The sequence below is a fragment of the Formica exsecta genome, unplaced genomic scaffold (assembly GCF_003651465.1).
Source record: "Formica exsecta isolate Colony F162 unplaced genomic scaffold, ASM365146v1 scaffold72, whole genome shotgun sequence".
In the NCBI taxonomy this organism is placed as follows: Eukaryota; Metazoa; Arthropoda; class Insecta; order Hymenoptera; family Formicidae; genus Formica; species Formica exsecta.
The window spans coordinates 4174313-4191740 of NW_021853485.1; the positions used below are offsets into that span (position 1 = coordinate 4174313).

At 31.7% G+C, this 17428-nt stretch overlaps 3 protein-coding genes across 5 annotated transcripts in view; 2 read left to right on the forward strand and 1 right to left on the reverse strand.

Moving 5' to 3' along the window:
- Positions 1–9027, forward strand: part of LOC115243521 (transcriptional adapter 2B) — an 11584-nt gene extending 2557 nt beyond the window's left edge. The window contains exons 8-13 of one of the 2 annotated variants that reach the window (XM_029820603.1): positions 1–150; positions 1200–1249; positions 1513–1852; positions 1956–1968; positions 7744–7947; positions 8686–9027. In XM_029820603.1, coding sequence (XP_029676463.1) covers positions 1–150; positions 1200–1249; positions 1513–1852; positions 1956–1968; positions 7744–7947; positions 8686–8879 — 951 coding nt within the window. In that variant the 3' untranslated portion in view covers positions 8880–9027. Of the gene's footprint in view, positions 151–1199; positions 1250–1512; positions 1853–1955; positions 5537–7743; positions 7948–8685 lie in introns of those variants that run through there. The other variant, XM_029820602.1, reaches the window with a different exon arrangement.
- On the reverse strand, positions 8775–14240 carry LOC115243522 (protein sneaky-like). 2 transcript variants are annotated; one of them, XM_029820606.1, is made up of 8 exons: positions 13863–14226; positions 13135–13350; positions 12693–12994; positions 12035–12222; positions 11752–11923; positions 10865–11219; positions 10165–10493; positions 8775–9933 (listed from the first exon to the last, which is right to left on the reverse strand). In XM_029820606.1, the coding sequence occupies exons 1-8, from the start codon at positions 14151–14153 to the stop codon at positions 9615–9617; spliced, it is 2172 nt and encodes a 723-aa protein (XP_029676466.1). In that variant the 5' UTR covers positions 14154–14226; the 3' UTR covers positions 8775–9614. The 2 variants fall into 2 exon arrangements, with proteins under 2 accessions (XP_029676466.1, XP_029676465.1); XM_029820605.1 differs by having other exon boundaries at positions 9823–10493; positions 10865–11195; positions 13863–14240.
- Positions 14241–15402: 1162 nt separating this feature from the next.
- LOC115243524 (ejaculatory bulb-specific protein 3-like) lies at positions 15403–16625 on the forward strand. The gene is made up of 2 exons (XM_029820608.1): positions 15403–15702; positions 16223–16625. Exons 1-2 carry the CDS (start codon positions 15504–15506, stop codon positions 16420–16422), a joined length of 399 nt encoding a protein of 132 aa, XP_029676468.1. The 5' UTR covers positions 15403–15503; the 3' UTR covers positions 16423–16625.
- The last annotated feature ends 803 nt before the right edge of the window (positions 16626–17428 follow it).

Genomic DNA, 17428 nt, shown 5'->3' on the forward strand with positions numbered 1-17428 from the left:
GAAAGAGAATTGCGCTTACGGCTCTCGGAGCTTTATCGATATCGCGAGAATGGTATCACGAGGCACGAGGAATGTGCTCATCTAGAACAGGTTCTCGCGCAAACTCAGAGGCAAAACGATACAACGGATTATTGGACAGAAAAAAAATCTGTAAGTATGAATTTCTATTTGCACAAACTTTTCATCTTATGATATAGGATGGGATGATTTTATTTTGTAATACACTTATACATACATACATATTCGTAAAAGCTAGTAAAACTCTAAAATATCATAAAAATATTACATGATATCTTGGTATATTTACTAAAAGCATGCTAAAATTGAATATATACTAATGTATGATATGTGAAATACAATTTTCACATAAAAGATAAAAATAAATAATCATATTTTTGTGTTTATTATTAACTATTATATTATTCATAGATTTTTGTGTACATTATTATGGCTACCTAAATATAATTGTATTAATGTACAAGTTTTTATATGTAAATATTTAACCCTTTTATTTGCATTTTATATATAAATATTTGGCTATAACATTTGTATTTTTATGTAATAAAACAAATTATATAGATCTCAATTTTATTATATTTTTTATTATTAATAAATATATACATTTTGTATTAAGGTTGATTTATATTGTGACATGATAAAATATTCTTCTATAATACATATTGCAACATGATAAAATATTCTTCTATAATACATATTCATTCACATTAAATTGGCAACAATATATAAAAACAAATATTTACAGATGATATTTATAGATTTCGTCATGTTACCATATAATATGAATCAATACTTAATATTGTATTTTTGTTCAAAATTATAATTGAATAATTTCAAATTAGAATTTGTATAATGGTACATGCAAAACATAATGTTATAATTTATATTGTATATATATTATTGCATACATAAATTACTACATTCTAAATTGTGATATAATGAAAAAATACTCTATATACAAAGAAAATTATGTAAAATAATTGCAATTATTTTTATACTTTGTCTTTGTCCTCTTTGTACATTTATATGTATATATAGTACAAATGAAAAAAGAAAAAATTCAGAGCCTTGACTGTATATTGTATATACTAGCTTTTGCTTCTTTTTAACTAATTCTATTGTTTGTGATGCGTGTTGCCAGGCATTTGTGAACAGATTGTATCAGTTTGCATTTCACTTAGGGCAGCAGTGGGCCGTTCACACCAATACACCGCAGCACCTCAAAAAGAAGGTAGATTTATATTCATAGAACTACATGTTATGTTTTGTGTAGAATTCAGAAATATTATTTTTATATCATCACACACATATACTATCTTCGTTTTGTGCTTATATTTTTTGAAAATTTTTATTTACTCCATAGTTTGTGTGTTTTCCTATTCAAATTATATACATTAAGAACAATAATATTGTCACAACATCTTAGATTATATTAAATTACTAAAATTCTTGACTTAACTACTTATCTATGTGTATCTTTTCATGCTTTAATAGAGAAGAAGAAAAAAGTTGCCCTTTCATCGACCGAAAATACACTATAAAGCAAGACTTGCCCAGCAACTCCACAATCAATCAAACCTATCACAATCGGACGACGATTCCAGCCAATCAGTGGGCGGAATCGGATAGCAATCCTGCTTCCAGTCAATCGATTTGCAGCCCCAGTTCTACTCAAGAAAGAAAACATTACAGTGCCGATACTGCTTGCACCCAAGAACGAAACATAGAATTGGAGGCTGCATCTCATCTTTTAACACAGCAAGAAAAATCCTTGTGTATTCAACTTGATCTAGAACCGACTGCATATTTGACGCAAAAAACGATGGTAATAGATGTAAGTATGTGGTGAATGCCAATTACATATATATAATCTTTCTTAATATTGTATGTGTAATTGTAATGTATTATCAATTAATATCGTTTCTCTAATGTTGTAGGCATATTTGGAAGGTAATAGGAGATTGAATGTTTTAACTCAGTCAGAACGGCAGAGCAAAATTCTCCATTATTTGGTAACTAACGGCTTGATTGCAGCTAATTGATTAAACAAATAAAGATTTGCGACATTATATTATTCTAAGTCATCTTTAATCTTGCAAGCTAAGTCCTAGATATAACTAGAGTTCGAGTCTGATAAATAATATGTAGGGCAGATAAGCAAAGAGAAAAAAAGAACATAAATGCTGTTGGTATTTGTTTCACAATGCTTTCACACAGCAAGATATTTCTATGCAATGTGCGGTTTATTAGATCGAATAAATAATCAGATGCGATCTATGATGTATTTAGCGTCTATGATAAATTTTGGCAATGCATTCAGAGCTGATTCTATGGTGATAAATTCTCACCAAGTGCTTAATTTCTCTGTTCTTTCTTCAGACCATATAATACTGGTTATAATACAGAGAATAATAGACAATTTAGTTAATCGCAAGAAACATTAACAGAATGTTTTGATCGAATCAATTCCTAGAATATATTTTACTTATCGTTTTCAGAATTTTATGAATGCTGTTTGAGAGAATCTCTTAACACTGCCTATGTAGAGCCATTGAACATGTTGCTCAATTAATTCTTCCATTATATTATTTCCATATACAGATAATGCTCACGAGCACTCTCTTTTCTATTTGTTTTAAATGTCAAATGACAACAATTTTTTTTTAATTGCAAATAAAAAAATTTTTTAATCATTGAATAGATTATATATAATTACATACAAATTATATAATTATGCCTTAATTCTATTTCATTATTATTATTATTATTATTATCATTATTTGGATAATATATATCATATATATCACATATATATCACAGTAAAAATATTAGTATACATATTGGATTAATCACAATTAATGATGTGATATATAAAAAGAACTTTTTTATTTCACAAAAAGCTTAAAGTAATAAATTGATTAATTCGTATAATTCATATAATTAAAATATTATTATAATATACATTTTTTATGTATGGTTTGAAAATTACATGTAAAGCATAGTTGTATAATTACCTGCAATTATATATGTAATCTATTCGGCGATTGACGATTGAAAAATTCTTTTACTTGTTAAAAAAAAATTTCTTATTGATGAAGAATGGTACAAATACTATAACATATGGAACATCGATAATATAGAATGCATGATATTAAATAATTTATCTGTCACTTTGTGTGGCATTTGTATATATGATGAAAGAGTGATACTTTCTTAGTGATAATATATTGTAAAGCACAAAGAATTATACAATTCCATGGTATATGAAATGACATCATTATCATTAAAATTTAAAACTAAATTCGCAATATATAGCAAAGAAAAAAAAAAACATTTAAAAGAGAGATTTGAGAGCATAATTATTTTCCGCCACTTTTAGTATAGAAACCAAAATGTACGAAAATGTTCCTTCAAGAATGATTATCACTTAATTACATGTAGGCATATGCTAAATTTTGCAATATACACCAAAATTGTCTCCATAAGAAGCCATTCATTGAAATATTTCTTCTAAGCGATATATGCAATGGATATCTTCACATAAATCACATATAATCAAAAGTTATTTTAACCTAACAGATTTAAAATATTATTAGGAAAATTTTGAAAGATGAAAATCCTGATATGAAACCGTCGAAATCGTGATAGATTTTGAATAGAAAACGATTAAAATTTAAGAATCAGAAAATTGGCATTTTGCATACTCAAGCAAAATATATGTTAATGGCTTCCATGAATCAAATTCTTTTTGATGACATTGAAATGTAAATATCCAATGAGATTTCCATCATATTTGTCCGCTTCGTATAATAATATCGATTAAATATAGTTTTTTTAAATAAAATTCATTAATTAAATGTTAAACCTTTATAAATAATATATTTTTATCGTATTTTATCAACATATACTTTGTTGCAGTTATTAATTATCGATATAATTTAAATGTGTAAAATGTAAATAATTTATGTGTATATATTTAGTAATTCATCGATCGCGCGATATTATGATACGAAACAAATAAACTTAGTTTGCATATTTAGAGAAATTTCTCGTCGAATATGTATATACAAAGTGCCAAAAGTTCCTGACGCTATTCAAATCGTCTATAGTTGCGTCTACTATTAGAAAAGGTAATATATATCTATGATGTATCAGTGTATTGATTGGCAAGATAGGAACATGCGTTTCTTTTTTACATGCATTTTTGTAAGTTCATTTCACATGTGTCGTTTGCAATTTCGAAATGACAAATTTTCACGAGCAAAGAATGTGCATCAAGTTTTGCTTCAAAGAAGGAAAACTTGCCTCGGCAAGAAGGCTACAGAAACTCATAAAATGCTTAAACAAGCATTGTGTAAAACTTGATGAACGCTTTGTTCGTGAAAATCTGCCATTTCAAAATGGCAAATGATATGTGTGATATACTTATGAAAATGCACATAACAAAGAAACGTATTCACATCACCTTGTTAGCCGGTACACTAATGTCTGATAGTCTGATGACTGCATTGATGCATTATAGATGAATGATGAATGCTGTTTTTCCTAGCGGCAGATGCCGATACTACAAGCGGTTTGAGCTGTGGAACGTCGGGAACTTTTGGAACCTCTTTTCTCGGATATGTTTATTATTCCTCTTGAAGATATACAAATTTTTCTATTTTCTATTATTCTGTATTACATCATATTTGCATCTTATTTCTTCTTATCCCAAATCTTTACAACATTCACCCATCACTTCTACACATACCCATTTAGCACAGAACGTTGTAACAACATTGCAGCAACATTGTAACAACATTGCGGCAATGTTGCAAATGTTGCTGCAATGTTCTGTGCTGTATGGGTATATTCGTACTTCCTTGTTTCATTGAACATGATAATATGTATATAGATTTAAATACATGATAAAGTGTATAAGTTTTAATGCTGTAGATATAAAAAGAGCCTATGTATCTGTACATAATGACACGCATAAAAAGACCTACTCAGGTTTAAGTAGATAGACAAAGTCTATTTCCAGATCTTTCATCGAGAGAAGCATTCACACGTATAATTTGCGATGCACGACGTTTATATTTTGTATAGATAATAAACAAATACCTCCTTTCGTTTACCCGATTGTTTGGCGATGCGTATTTAATTATATTAATGACTGCTTCCTCTCACAAACATACATATAATCGAGATCAATGATTAAAAATCTCGTCCTTGCGATATGTGTATAAAAACGTCGATATATTTTAGTCTTACATCATGCGTCAATACATCGAAATTCCAAAATAATTCTCACATAAATAATTGTAGTCGGATAAATAATGACACATGGATATAAAGTACAGCTCCAGTCACAATAATTTATCTATATAACATTTGACACGAGTGTTATTATTATATGCATTATTTTCTCAATATAAAGCAACAAAACAATTATACAACATTACAGATTATAATGTACTCCGACATGGATATTCATCGAATGTGCAAAATAAATTGTGCGATATTTTCGTTTAAAAAACGTATATAATTTGTATGCAGCGCTGTACCTTTATATTTTTCATTGATTTCTTAGAAACAAATGCAGTTAATATTGATGATGACGGCAGAATTATGCAGAGACAATTTCATGCAAAATGATAATTATGTGCTATAATTACTTAATAGAAAATTATTTTGTTTACTCCTAAACGCGTGTTACTCCTAATCGAGAGTTTACCAAGATCACGATTGATTAATAGCTGTCATAGAAGTTTATTATGGACGATTTGCAACTTTTTTCTAATACAACAACAAAAATAGATAAGAATACTGAAAAATCATAAAATTTCCAAATACGGAAAATGAGATGAAAAAAATAGAATGAATATTTTCTGATACCACAAAGTGCATATACACAAGTAAATGAAATTCTAATTAAAAATCATTATCCCGAAAAGTCGATATAGAGAAATGTTCTGAGAAACAATTTTTTTCTAAAATATTCGAGAAAATTTTCATCATCAATTTTTGGTAATAAGCTTTTTGTCGAAATGTCAATAAATTATTCACTTAATATATAGCTAAAGTACTGAAAAATTATTAATTTTATAATTGGATTTTACCATGATATCGTATATAATTATTTCCTTTTACCCAAAATTATTATGTATATATAAAATAATTTGTATCAAGTTATATAATAAGAAAAAGAATTATTTTAGATACTTGAAAAAGAATTATTTTTAAATACTCTCTTCGTGTAAATTTCTTTCAGTATGCAAATATTATATAATTATTCAATGGAATATTTTGTAAAAAAAAGTGTACAGACATTAAAAATGAAGAATAGGTTTAGATACTTTTTTAAATAGTCTGCTTCATGCAAATGCGACTGGAGATTGCACTCGCGGATAATAAATTTTAAATTCCGAAAAAAAAGATCCGTTCTTTTTGACACTTAAGTCGAGTTTCGAATTATACATATAAATTGGAAATAGCGAAAATACGTGTTAGCTGGATAGCTTTTTCTACCTAAGAAGCGTATCTAAGAACAACAATGGGATTTTATTAATCATTCTTTGTCGTTGAGCTCTCCACCTTTATTGCGAGAAAAGAAAAATGAAGACCACAACGTGTCTCATTAAAGCCGACGACGCATAGTTTTCTACGACAAGTACGAAGGTGAAGTCGCGAGCCGATGACGAGAGGGATTTCATGGAATAAATCGGTATCTTTTCCATCCTTCCACTCTCGCGGCTGTGCAACGTATATAAAGTCGAATGACGGGAATATATCCGTACACAATTACATCCGATTGCGAATAATACGTCTTAGGTGAGCATTTATTATACAACAATTACGACGCGATGTTCTCTTAAGAATTGGAAGTAGTCATATGAATGGATCAACTGTCAAATAATTTTTCAACTTTCGAATTCTTGTTACCAAAAATATAGTAGAATATGTGTGTAAATATATTATATTAGAATAGAATTCTATTAGCAAAACAGAGAGCTGTCATAAAGGAAAAAGGATTATTTTACTTTTAGTTCAATATACGTTATTGCGGAGTTTTAATTTCTACTTCTAAAATGACCTCGTATTTGAAAAATTACATTTTGGAGTAGATTATTTACTGCATAATTACGTCCAATTCGGATACAAATGTCACGCGATTATTTAATACATCTCCGAGCGATTTCTTCCGATTCATTGTGCATCGCGTTATGCATATTACGTGTTTTATGAATCAATATAATTGATGCCACATTTGATTTTCGAAGACGCGCCGAATCAAACTTAGAATAAAATTCTATTTTTTAATTGAAAAGTGAATACACCTCATTGATATTCATCAAATATTTCGAAGGAAAATGTGTAATAAATGTTAATATAATAAATATAAGTATAAGTATATAAGTATAATAAATTAATTTTAACTTTTTTAATTAAAAATTGATTTTTTCTCCAATTTTAATTAAAAGTTATTTTCTCTCTTAATTTGCTCAGAGACAGACATTATAATAAATTATGATATATATATTAGCTACTGTCTATATGTCTATTAATTATTAACATTTTACAAGACTACTCTGTTGTATATTTCTTGCGAATTGAGATGCGTGCACGTGTATTATAGATTTTTTAATATTCCGATACCATAACTGCGATACAAAAATAGTTTTTTTAAACTTTTGTCGAATAAAAATTTTATTAAACACGTGTCTAATTAAATTTTTTTTGTAGCCATGAAGTTTATACTGGTATGTTTGTTCGCTATTAGCGCTACAGTCTATGTAAATGGTCGGCCGGAAGAACATTATAACGACAAATTTGACAATGTAGATATAGACCAAATTCTACAAAATGATCGATTATTGAAGCGATACATAGACTGTTTGCTGGACAAGCCCAATGTCCGATGCCCTGCTGAAGCTGTTGAATTAAAAAGCGAGTATTATGCATATATATTATACATGACAGAGAATTGCAATTATATAACGCAGCGCGTCTAGATAAGAATATCCATTTCACTAAATAAAATTAAATTGTCAAATTATATTAATTTACTCAATGTAGTTCAAATTTTTTAAATGAACTACTCATAAAAATTAAATATTTTTTATCATCTATTTTCATCAAGTAACGTGCAGAAAATGAGAATACATATCGAAAAGTAAGGCCCTTAAATGCGTTAAATCGTAATAACTCTTTTTAAAAATTTATCTTATCTAGCAAAACATAGAAAAAAAAAATTTGATAACATTAAGACAATATTAAGTTAAAACAAGTGACGATCCATTTACTTTGTTAGTTTGCAATAGAAGACCTTGTATTTCTTAGAGAAGCAAAGAACTTTGTAACTTGTAATGTGCGCATAAGACATGTGAGATATGTTAATAGAATTCTACTTGCGAAATATGGAAATTTATCTTTTTGTCGATCTTATGAAATACGTGTTTCCTCAGCATGAATTTAATTGATTGCTAAATAATGCAAGTCTTAATGGAAATTCAATCCGTTTAAAAGTATATTCTTAATAATGTAAACTAGTATCTTTAGCGATTATTCGTTCGTTTCAATATACGATACGACGAAATTAATTTTGATGCTTTCAAATCGACGTTAAAATACCGATATATTTTTAATATTGTTAAATCAATAATAATCATTTAATTCCTATTGCAGAAGTCTTATCTGAAGCATTAGAAACTGAATGTGCGAAGTGCTCGGATCGACAGAACGAAATTGCGAAAAAGGCGACAGAATTTTTAATAAATAACAAAAGAGATATGTGGAACGAACTGAAGGCTAAGTACGATCCGGAAAATAAATACGCGAAGAAATATGAAGATCGAGCCTTAAAGAAAGAGACAGTCTGAACAGAAATCAAAGAGAAGAGAAATGGAGGAATATATAAATAATATATGTGCAACGCTAATTGCCTTATCGTCCTTCTAGGCGCAACTTGATCCAATTAATATGTAACATGCGTATTCGCTGCATGCAAATAAATTATCAGTCGTAATATATATGCGTCATACATAATATATTCCGCGTGACTCAATCGCAGAATCCTCTTAGCGTTTTTCATATTTGAATCTTGGTCGTATATCTTTACACACGTGGAAGAGATTTCAATGTAAAAACAGTTGTCATCGAGTGGAAGATTCCCGCCTAAGGCAAAAAATGTCTTCCGACAAACGCTAATTCCATCGCGTGACTAGAAAAACGGTTACAAATCAACTTTTTATTATCGATAAATCTCTCCATCCTTGTTCAAATATTACTACACAGTTGTTTTAGAGATATATACTGTTGAAAAGTTTATAAGTAGTTATATGCACTCATTAAAAAATATGATGGAATCAACATTTATCGGAAGAAACTTTTTATCTCATGTAGGAATCTTCCGCTCGATGATGGTTGTCTTTACATTAAAGTCTCTTCCATGTATATAAAGTATTATCTATTTAATTATATGTCAAGATTCATGGCTAATAATAGAAATATATATTTATCTAAGGATGCACAGCCTGTTTACAAAAAGAAAGTACTCGGGCCCCGTATCAAGCGAGCAAAGCGCATTCGTGAGATCGTATTAATCCCTATCTATATTAATATTTCTCTATCGGAACATCTGTATCGTCGTCTGTCGTCTCGCCGATGTCGGTGCAGGCATAGCAGAATTCGCCGACGTCTTTCCAACACTCGGAGCAATGGACGAAGGAACACCCCGGTGTCGTACATCTGCGAAATTGCGGACCTTTTCTCGATTCCGCTTCGCCGCAAACGAGACACTTGAGACGCGCCCGGGCGAATAACGCTAGCCAACCGCAGAGCATTGGCCAACGCAGTCTCACAGCGATCCATGGATCCATGTCGTATTCTAGCTGACGAGTCCTGACCAGAGCTCTAATTTTGGCTCGCATAAATCTAGCATCAAAAACAGATTTAATATGTATATATATATATATATTCAAAGATATATTCTTAAGCACTTTTTTCTTGTAAAAGGAACTATCTTGGACTATTCAATCGGCATCCGATTTTATTCCGGAAGCACCGCTTTTGTTGCTCGAAATAGTCGAAGAGAATTCGGAGCTATCGCAGTCGCGTCTATTCCGAATCTTAACTCGCGTGACACTTGAGATGCCGTATCTTTACCTGGCGTGTCCAAGTCTACGTCGCAGGCTTTCGTTATAGAGATACAGCACGCGCCTCTTCTCGCGCTTTCTATAGAAGAACGAGCAGATTACGCGCCGCAGACGCTGGGTGTAAGCGGCAGTGAATAGCAATAGCCAAATGCCGAGATAGGTCAAATAGATCTTGAGGATCATGCGATCCGGTACTCTGCTGGGCCTCGGTAAACATGCGCTATTGGACACCACGGTTTTCACTCGTCTCTTTACATTGAATCCACGAATAACGCGACGTATCAGCGAAGCTATCACTCCGATTCCGCGAACCTCCAAAACTATGTCATGATGACCCGCCTAGGAGAAATTAAAATTAAAGTTTAAAAAATCAGAACAGAAAAAATAAATTATATTATATAACGCTTTAGGAAAAATCTAGTGTTAATTTCTATCCATTTTGCATATGCTACCCGATTGCTTAAAGACCCCTGATCCTGCCGCTGTAACTGTATTGAATTATGATATCGAAAGAGAAAAACCATACGAATTTGTTATACTACATATCAAAATAAATTAATTAAGATTCTTTTGCATAAGATCCGTAGATGAAAGATAAACGATAAACTCGTAGGATTTGTGGTAGACACGCTTTGAAAAAATCTCTGGATTGAATTCGAAAAATCTGAAAATTGCGAGAATGGTTAAATCGAACAATGTAAACTAAGAACCTGAGTATATTCCATATAAGTGTGTCTTCTGACCAAATCGAGCACCTCGAAAAACAGTCTGTCGAGCAATATAAACGTCGTCACGGTGATCGTTTCGAGTATCAACTTCACCGTTTGACCGGTCAAATTCACTCGCTCGATCTTGCTCGGACGCAGGCTATACGGATCCACGAACTTCGATCTCTCAATCTTCTTCAAGGGAAGCAGGACCAAACTGCCGCGTGCCTTCCGTCTTGCGTCAATTTTTCGAAAGTACGAAGTTACGTACACATTATCGTGCTCGATCTCGTTGAGATATTTATCGTGGTATGTCTGAGCGTTCATGATGATTCTCAAGAAAACGAAGGACAAGCATCTGGATTATTATGTGAAATATATTTTGTCCTTACATAAACAAATCTTGCCGGAAACAATTTTGTATCTAAAGAAACAATTGTACGATTCCGTTAAAAAAGAAGATAAATAACAAAAACTTTATACAACATAGATTACACACACACACACACACACTTTGATCTTGACATGTGTTGCAAAGAATCTATTTGTAAGTAATATGCGCGTGGAATTAGACGGCGCTCTCCTACAGTTCCTAAAATATTTTATATATTCCCCCAATGTGTAATAAAAATTACTGAACTTTAAAATATCTCAAAAACTATGAGAAAATACCGGCTTTTATTCCAAATGTTACTTAAGAATGAATTCTCTGTAACATACATATATGTCGAAGTCAAGGTATAATTCGTATTGTGTAAGTTTTTATAAAGAATTACCAAAAAGAGTGATCTTCATTAAACCAGGCAAAATCTTTTTTTCTAATTTCGCTTTAAAAAGAATTACAACTAAAAGTTTGAATTTAGATTCATCTCGCCGTAGTTTCGCCGTACCTCTTGATAATCATCATCACCGATTCCAAAATCTTCCTGCGTGAGTTGAATTCGTGCATCACGGCCTGAGCAGCATCCGTGGCGTCATGAAGATCAAGGATTACTGGCATCTTCTTCATTTTGTACTGCAGTTTTGCCTCCTTCAGACTCTTGCTGAATGTATCCCTGGCTCCTTCGCAAAGAGGCGACAGTGTCTCGCGAAAACACCGCGAAAAAAAATGTCACAATACGTTATATAATTTCTAAACTTTTATCAATGGGCAATTGAATGACATTTATTCACTTTTTAAAGCAACATAGCCTTCGCCGATGCCGGAGTCCACTTTCCCCTCGGGATCGCAGATGTTAGAGCCACCGAGTGCCTGCACCAGGTTGCACACAAAGGTGAGCTTCATCGGCCAGCACAGCAGCCAGGCCGCGAAGACTGTCACCGTGTCATAACACTTGTCGTAAGCGTCGCCAAACATATCTCTAAAAAATCGCACATCAATTTTATTAAAATTAATGCAAGGTAAAAATATAAAAAAAACGTCAAATCGAAAAAAAAAGAAAGAAATGTGTTTAATCCGAATCAATAAAGCAATATTCTGTATGTTCACAATCTAAAGAATTTAATAACGATAATATTTCTGCTGCGGACAATTACAAAGAATCGAGTAGATGCACGCCACCCTTGTAATTCAAAAATATTTTTCTCGAAAATTACGCAATCGATTATAAGAATTTATTCTACGTATTCTGTCTTCAATCGGTTTTCACGAATCATCACTGGTATTGTACCGTAATTGGTATCATTAATACTATTTATTGAATCTGTGTAGAATTGTCAATTCTTTGGCATTTAAACTGAACACACAAAGACTTCTCGAATACTTTGACTGACGATTGTCTCGATGTTATTTAGATTAATTCTATATGAGAAAAGAGAAAGAATGCCTCGCCTGCATCGCTCGGCACCGCGGCTAAGCTGTTCTTCACATCGCGTCTCGATCTTCTTCTTGTACTTTGCCTCGTAAACATCCGCCTCAGACTTTGCCTTCGCCATCTCTTTCTCATGTTTCTCCTCGATCTCGTCACTTCGTTTCGTATCGTCCTGAAGCTCGTCCAGATAGTCATTCTCTTCTTTCAACCTCCTCATCTCCTCTTCCCCTTCGATTTCCTCGACTATCGGACCCATCAAATCCCTCACCGAAGATAAAGTATCTTTCAATTCGCTCGCATCCGCTTGCATGGCGAGCACCGCCTACGTATCATTGGACGTATAGTCATTTTCGCGCAAAATTGTCATTTGCGTATAAACAATTGTGTTTCTTTTAAAATATAAATTGCGCTTATTACAATATATTGTATTATTTTAATGAGTGGATGTATTCATATATTTACCTGCTGGAAAGGCTTAAACATGAGATCAAAACGCGTTTGGGTGAGATTGTACGTCAACTGCGTCGTACAAGCAAAAGTTCTCATCACCTCTTTGCCATTATACATTAAATTGAATATCGGTCCTGCAATTAGGTATCCTAGGACAAACGCCCTTAAAACGTTACGGCCGGATCGACCGAGGAAGGTCGGGATTGTCAAAAGGCAGATACATCTCACCTATTTGAAGCAATAACTTTAATGCCGATCATTCTTTAAGCTTTTATATCAATAACGAATGACAAAGTTTATCGTTAAACATTTTATATATCCTCGTATGCTTAATCGAGAAGATTAACGTTACACATGACGTTTTGCCATCACATTACGAATGCAATTGATAGATTCTTTCATCAAATTAATTTATTCTCGGCAGAAATATCGAAAGACATTATTTGACGAAATCATATATAAATTGCTTATTATTTGTTATATCGTGTCATTATTAGCAACGGCTACATTAAATGAATAGGCTTTATATAGAATTCATGCTGTGTGCCTAATAATAAAGATACACAATATATGATCGATACAGTAATACAACCGTAAATTTTTGAGAAGAAAAATATCTCTCGCGCAATAAGAAAGAATCATTATTATTACCTGAACTGCGATAAAATCAAAGTAAAACGATATGAGAAAATATCTCCGCGAAGAACGTAAAATCGAGTGAAGTAAGAAAAAGAGATTACCTGTATCGATGATGCGCATCCTATTGATAACATCACAACGAGGATGGCTCCCAGAGAGATGCTGGTATACGCGTCAAACTGTAGATCGACGATTATGCCCTCGTATAGCACGACAGCTGCAAGAAATCCGAAGAGAAATCCGATGAAGGCCCTCGCTTTTCGATGAGTGCCGATCGGATCGTAGCAAATGTGAAACAGGGTCGGGCATTTTTTCAGATAATATTTCAGAAAATCCCTCCGCGTTCTCTCGATCAGACGGCCGCAGCGATTAATCCGCTCCAAGCCGGGCATTTCCTCTCTTTTTGCGAAATTGAAAATCCTCGCTGATAAGCTACTTTGTAGCGGATTATGAAATGCGAAACTTTTGAGTTGGTCTCTGAAATGAGACAAATGTCGAATGTAGAGTCGATTTTAGTTGCGAATTTTCTAAACTCTCGTATACTATGAGATACGCATTGGGAATGTAGATATATTCATCAATCGTTTTAATTATCGATCGTTACGTATCCGTTAATTTAGAATTTTTATCAAAGTATGGATGAAAAAAAAAAGGTTTAGAATCTTTCAAATTAAGCAAAAATTAATACATTTTATTCACGAGAGACTATGATTGCGTAATTCAAATATATGTAATGATTATTATTGTCAAGACCATAATAGCGATTATATAAGAAGATTTATATCAACATTTAGATACGATATATGGCGAAGCATGATACGGCAATACAATTACTAGCACTTTATAACAAGGACGAAATACATTTGTCGGCGAAGAATTTAAATTTACAAATTAAAGAAGTCTTCTTACGGAAATAGATAACGAGAGACACTGAAACAATCATATCCTTTACGCAAGCTACTTATCTAAAAGTCGAGGTCACGTAATACATCGCCTATGGAATACTTGAAAAGAGTTGAGGTACAAGAATTTTTTCCACGTAAGGCATATAAATTCCTTTCTTGCTTGCTACGCAACTTATCTGCTTATTCATATATACATGTTTTTGTGTACTTGACACGAATACAATGATCGTTGTATCATTATTCAACGGGACGGTGTTAATCTTTTACATTCATGATATTATCAATATATACAATATTATTTAATACAATTATTACATTTTACCGTCAAACATCTCTTAACATTTGCAATAATTTATTTTTATTTTAATATATAAGAAATATTTTTCTCTACATATATGTTAATAAGTCTTTTTATATCAAATTTAACGATAATTAATATTACTTTGCGATGCAAAAATTAAAAAATAATTATTTGCGTTTTGATAACATATACAAAGTCTGTAATATATATCAAATTTTTAATATTACCCATATACAATAATAATAACCTATAATAATCTGAATAACAATATTAAAACAGCTTTGGTCATATTAGTAATTCGTAATAAAAAAAATTTTAGCATGGGAATTTCTACGTTCAGAGTACAGTCTGCTGTTCGACACAGGAAACGACTACGTCGCGCATGTTTTTCTCGATAAATTATGGCGAGGATATGTGCACGAGGATGATTTCGTGCGACTAACGAACCGTGTCCAAGTCTTCCTTATAAGACATTGGAACTAATGAGGCTTCATGAACAGTGAATCGGGAGCAACGCATCAATCTCGTTCGCCACGATGAGGTATCTAGTCGTCGCTCTTATCATTGCGTGCGCCCTTTCGTCCTCCGTCGTTCACGCAGAGGAGGTGCAGTATACTACGAAATACGACAATATAGATGTGGATGCTGTGATAAATAGCGAGAGGCTGTTGAATGGATACGTGGGTTGTCTGCTCGATCGGACTCCCTGCACCCCAGATGCGGCGGAACTCAAAAGTAGGTGTTTTGCGCGAAGAGCGTTTTCCTATAATCTTCTCCTCTATAAACCTGGCTATAATCGTTTAAATTGCGAATAGCGTAATATAATCGAGACTTTTTTTTAATATTCTTAGAGCAGATATCTTTGCACTCTGGATATAGAAATTTTCATATTAATTTTTTCATTGCAGCTTATTAAAAATATGGATAAGATTATTTTAATATTTTTATTCAGATTATTCTAGATTTTATTACTGTAGATAAAATTAAAAATTTTATATATTATATTATATGATAGACTTTGTATGTGCTAGAAAAAGAATGCGCAGATAATTATTTTTTATTCTTTGCATCGAGAATTTTTGCCGTAATAATTCTGATTAAATTTAAAAAATAGAAAGACTTATAATATATTTAGAAAAATATTTCTTATATTAAAATGAAAAGAATTTATTGAAGATGTTAAAAAACGAGAAGAGAGAGAGATGTAAAAAATAAAATGTGATAATTGCATTATATAATATGCACTTCCTTAAAGAAAATCTGCCGGACGCGTTGGAGCATGACTGCGCCGGATGCAGCGAGATGCAAAAGAACGCGGCCGACAAAATCTCTCATCATCTGATCGACAACAAGCCGGACGACTGGAAACTTTTGGAGGACAAGTATGATCCTACTGGAGCATATAGACGGCGTTATTTAGAGAACAAGTCTCATGAAGGAGACAGATTGGATTGAAATCGTTTCCTCGCGTCGTAAGGACCGTGATCTTTAATGCCGACCACGGCTATCCTCTGGACTTGATTGTTTATCGTAATCCTTGTCACACAACAGTTCCACTTTATATAACGATCGCGAAAGATCCAATCTTTTGCGTTACATCACCTTTCAGCAGTTTCCCTATAACACAAAAAAATCATTAAAAAGATATCCAGTTTTTACATTTCTTGCATTTTTTAGATTTTCCAATCAAAACACGTACAAGTTTATATATATATGGATAAATATATTTCTACTTTACTATTTGTATACTTGCTATAAATATTCAATTGAATAACGGTAATCCTATAATACTTCATAAATAACGAAAAATCTTTTTATGACCTCTTTTATCTACATTATTTAGTTAAATCACCAATGCGTGTATAAATAATTTATTAGAATGTATTATTATTTCGATATTGACAATATATGGGCAAGGATTCGCCAATATGTTTCTCATGCAGATTTATTAATTCATAAAACTATCGTAATATTAGAATACTACATAGAGAATATAGAGAAAAAAAAACTGACGCTTATTAGTGACTATTATTTTTAGTGACGCGCAATATTAAATAATTTATTATAATTGATTTTCTGTAATTTTGCACCTATATATGTATAGAGATAGATATAAAGACCAATTTAGACATAATTGTTCTTGCATCACGAGAAAAAAAAGATTTTTGCGATGTTGGCATATATATATATATATACAATATAGTAAATAAAAAGAAAACAGAAAAGAAAAAATAGATGTTTATTAAATGTGTATATATATGTATATATATAATACACATATATAAATTTTAGTGATTATATTATTTGTCATTTTGCGCGATTTGTTTCCTCTCTTTGCTATCTGCTCGTTTATAAACTTATAATTTTACTTTGTTAAAAAGGAGAACAAGTTTTTATGTTATTTACTTATTATATTTCATATATTAAAATAATTTTTAAAATATTTTTTACCGACTACATA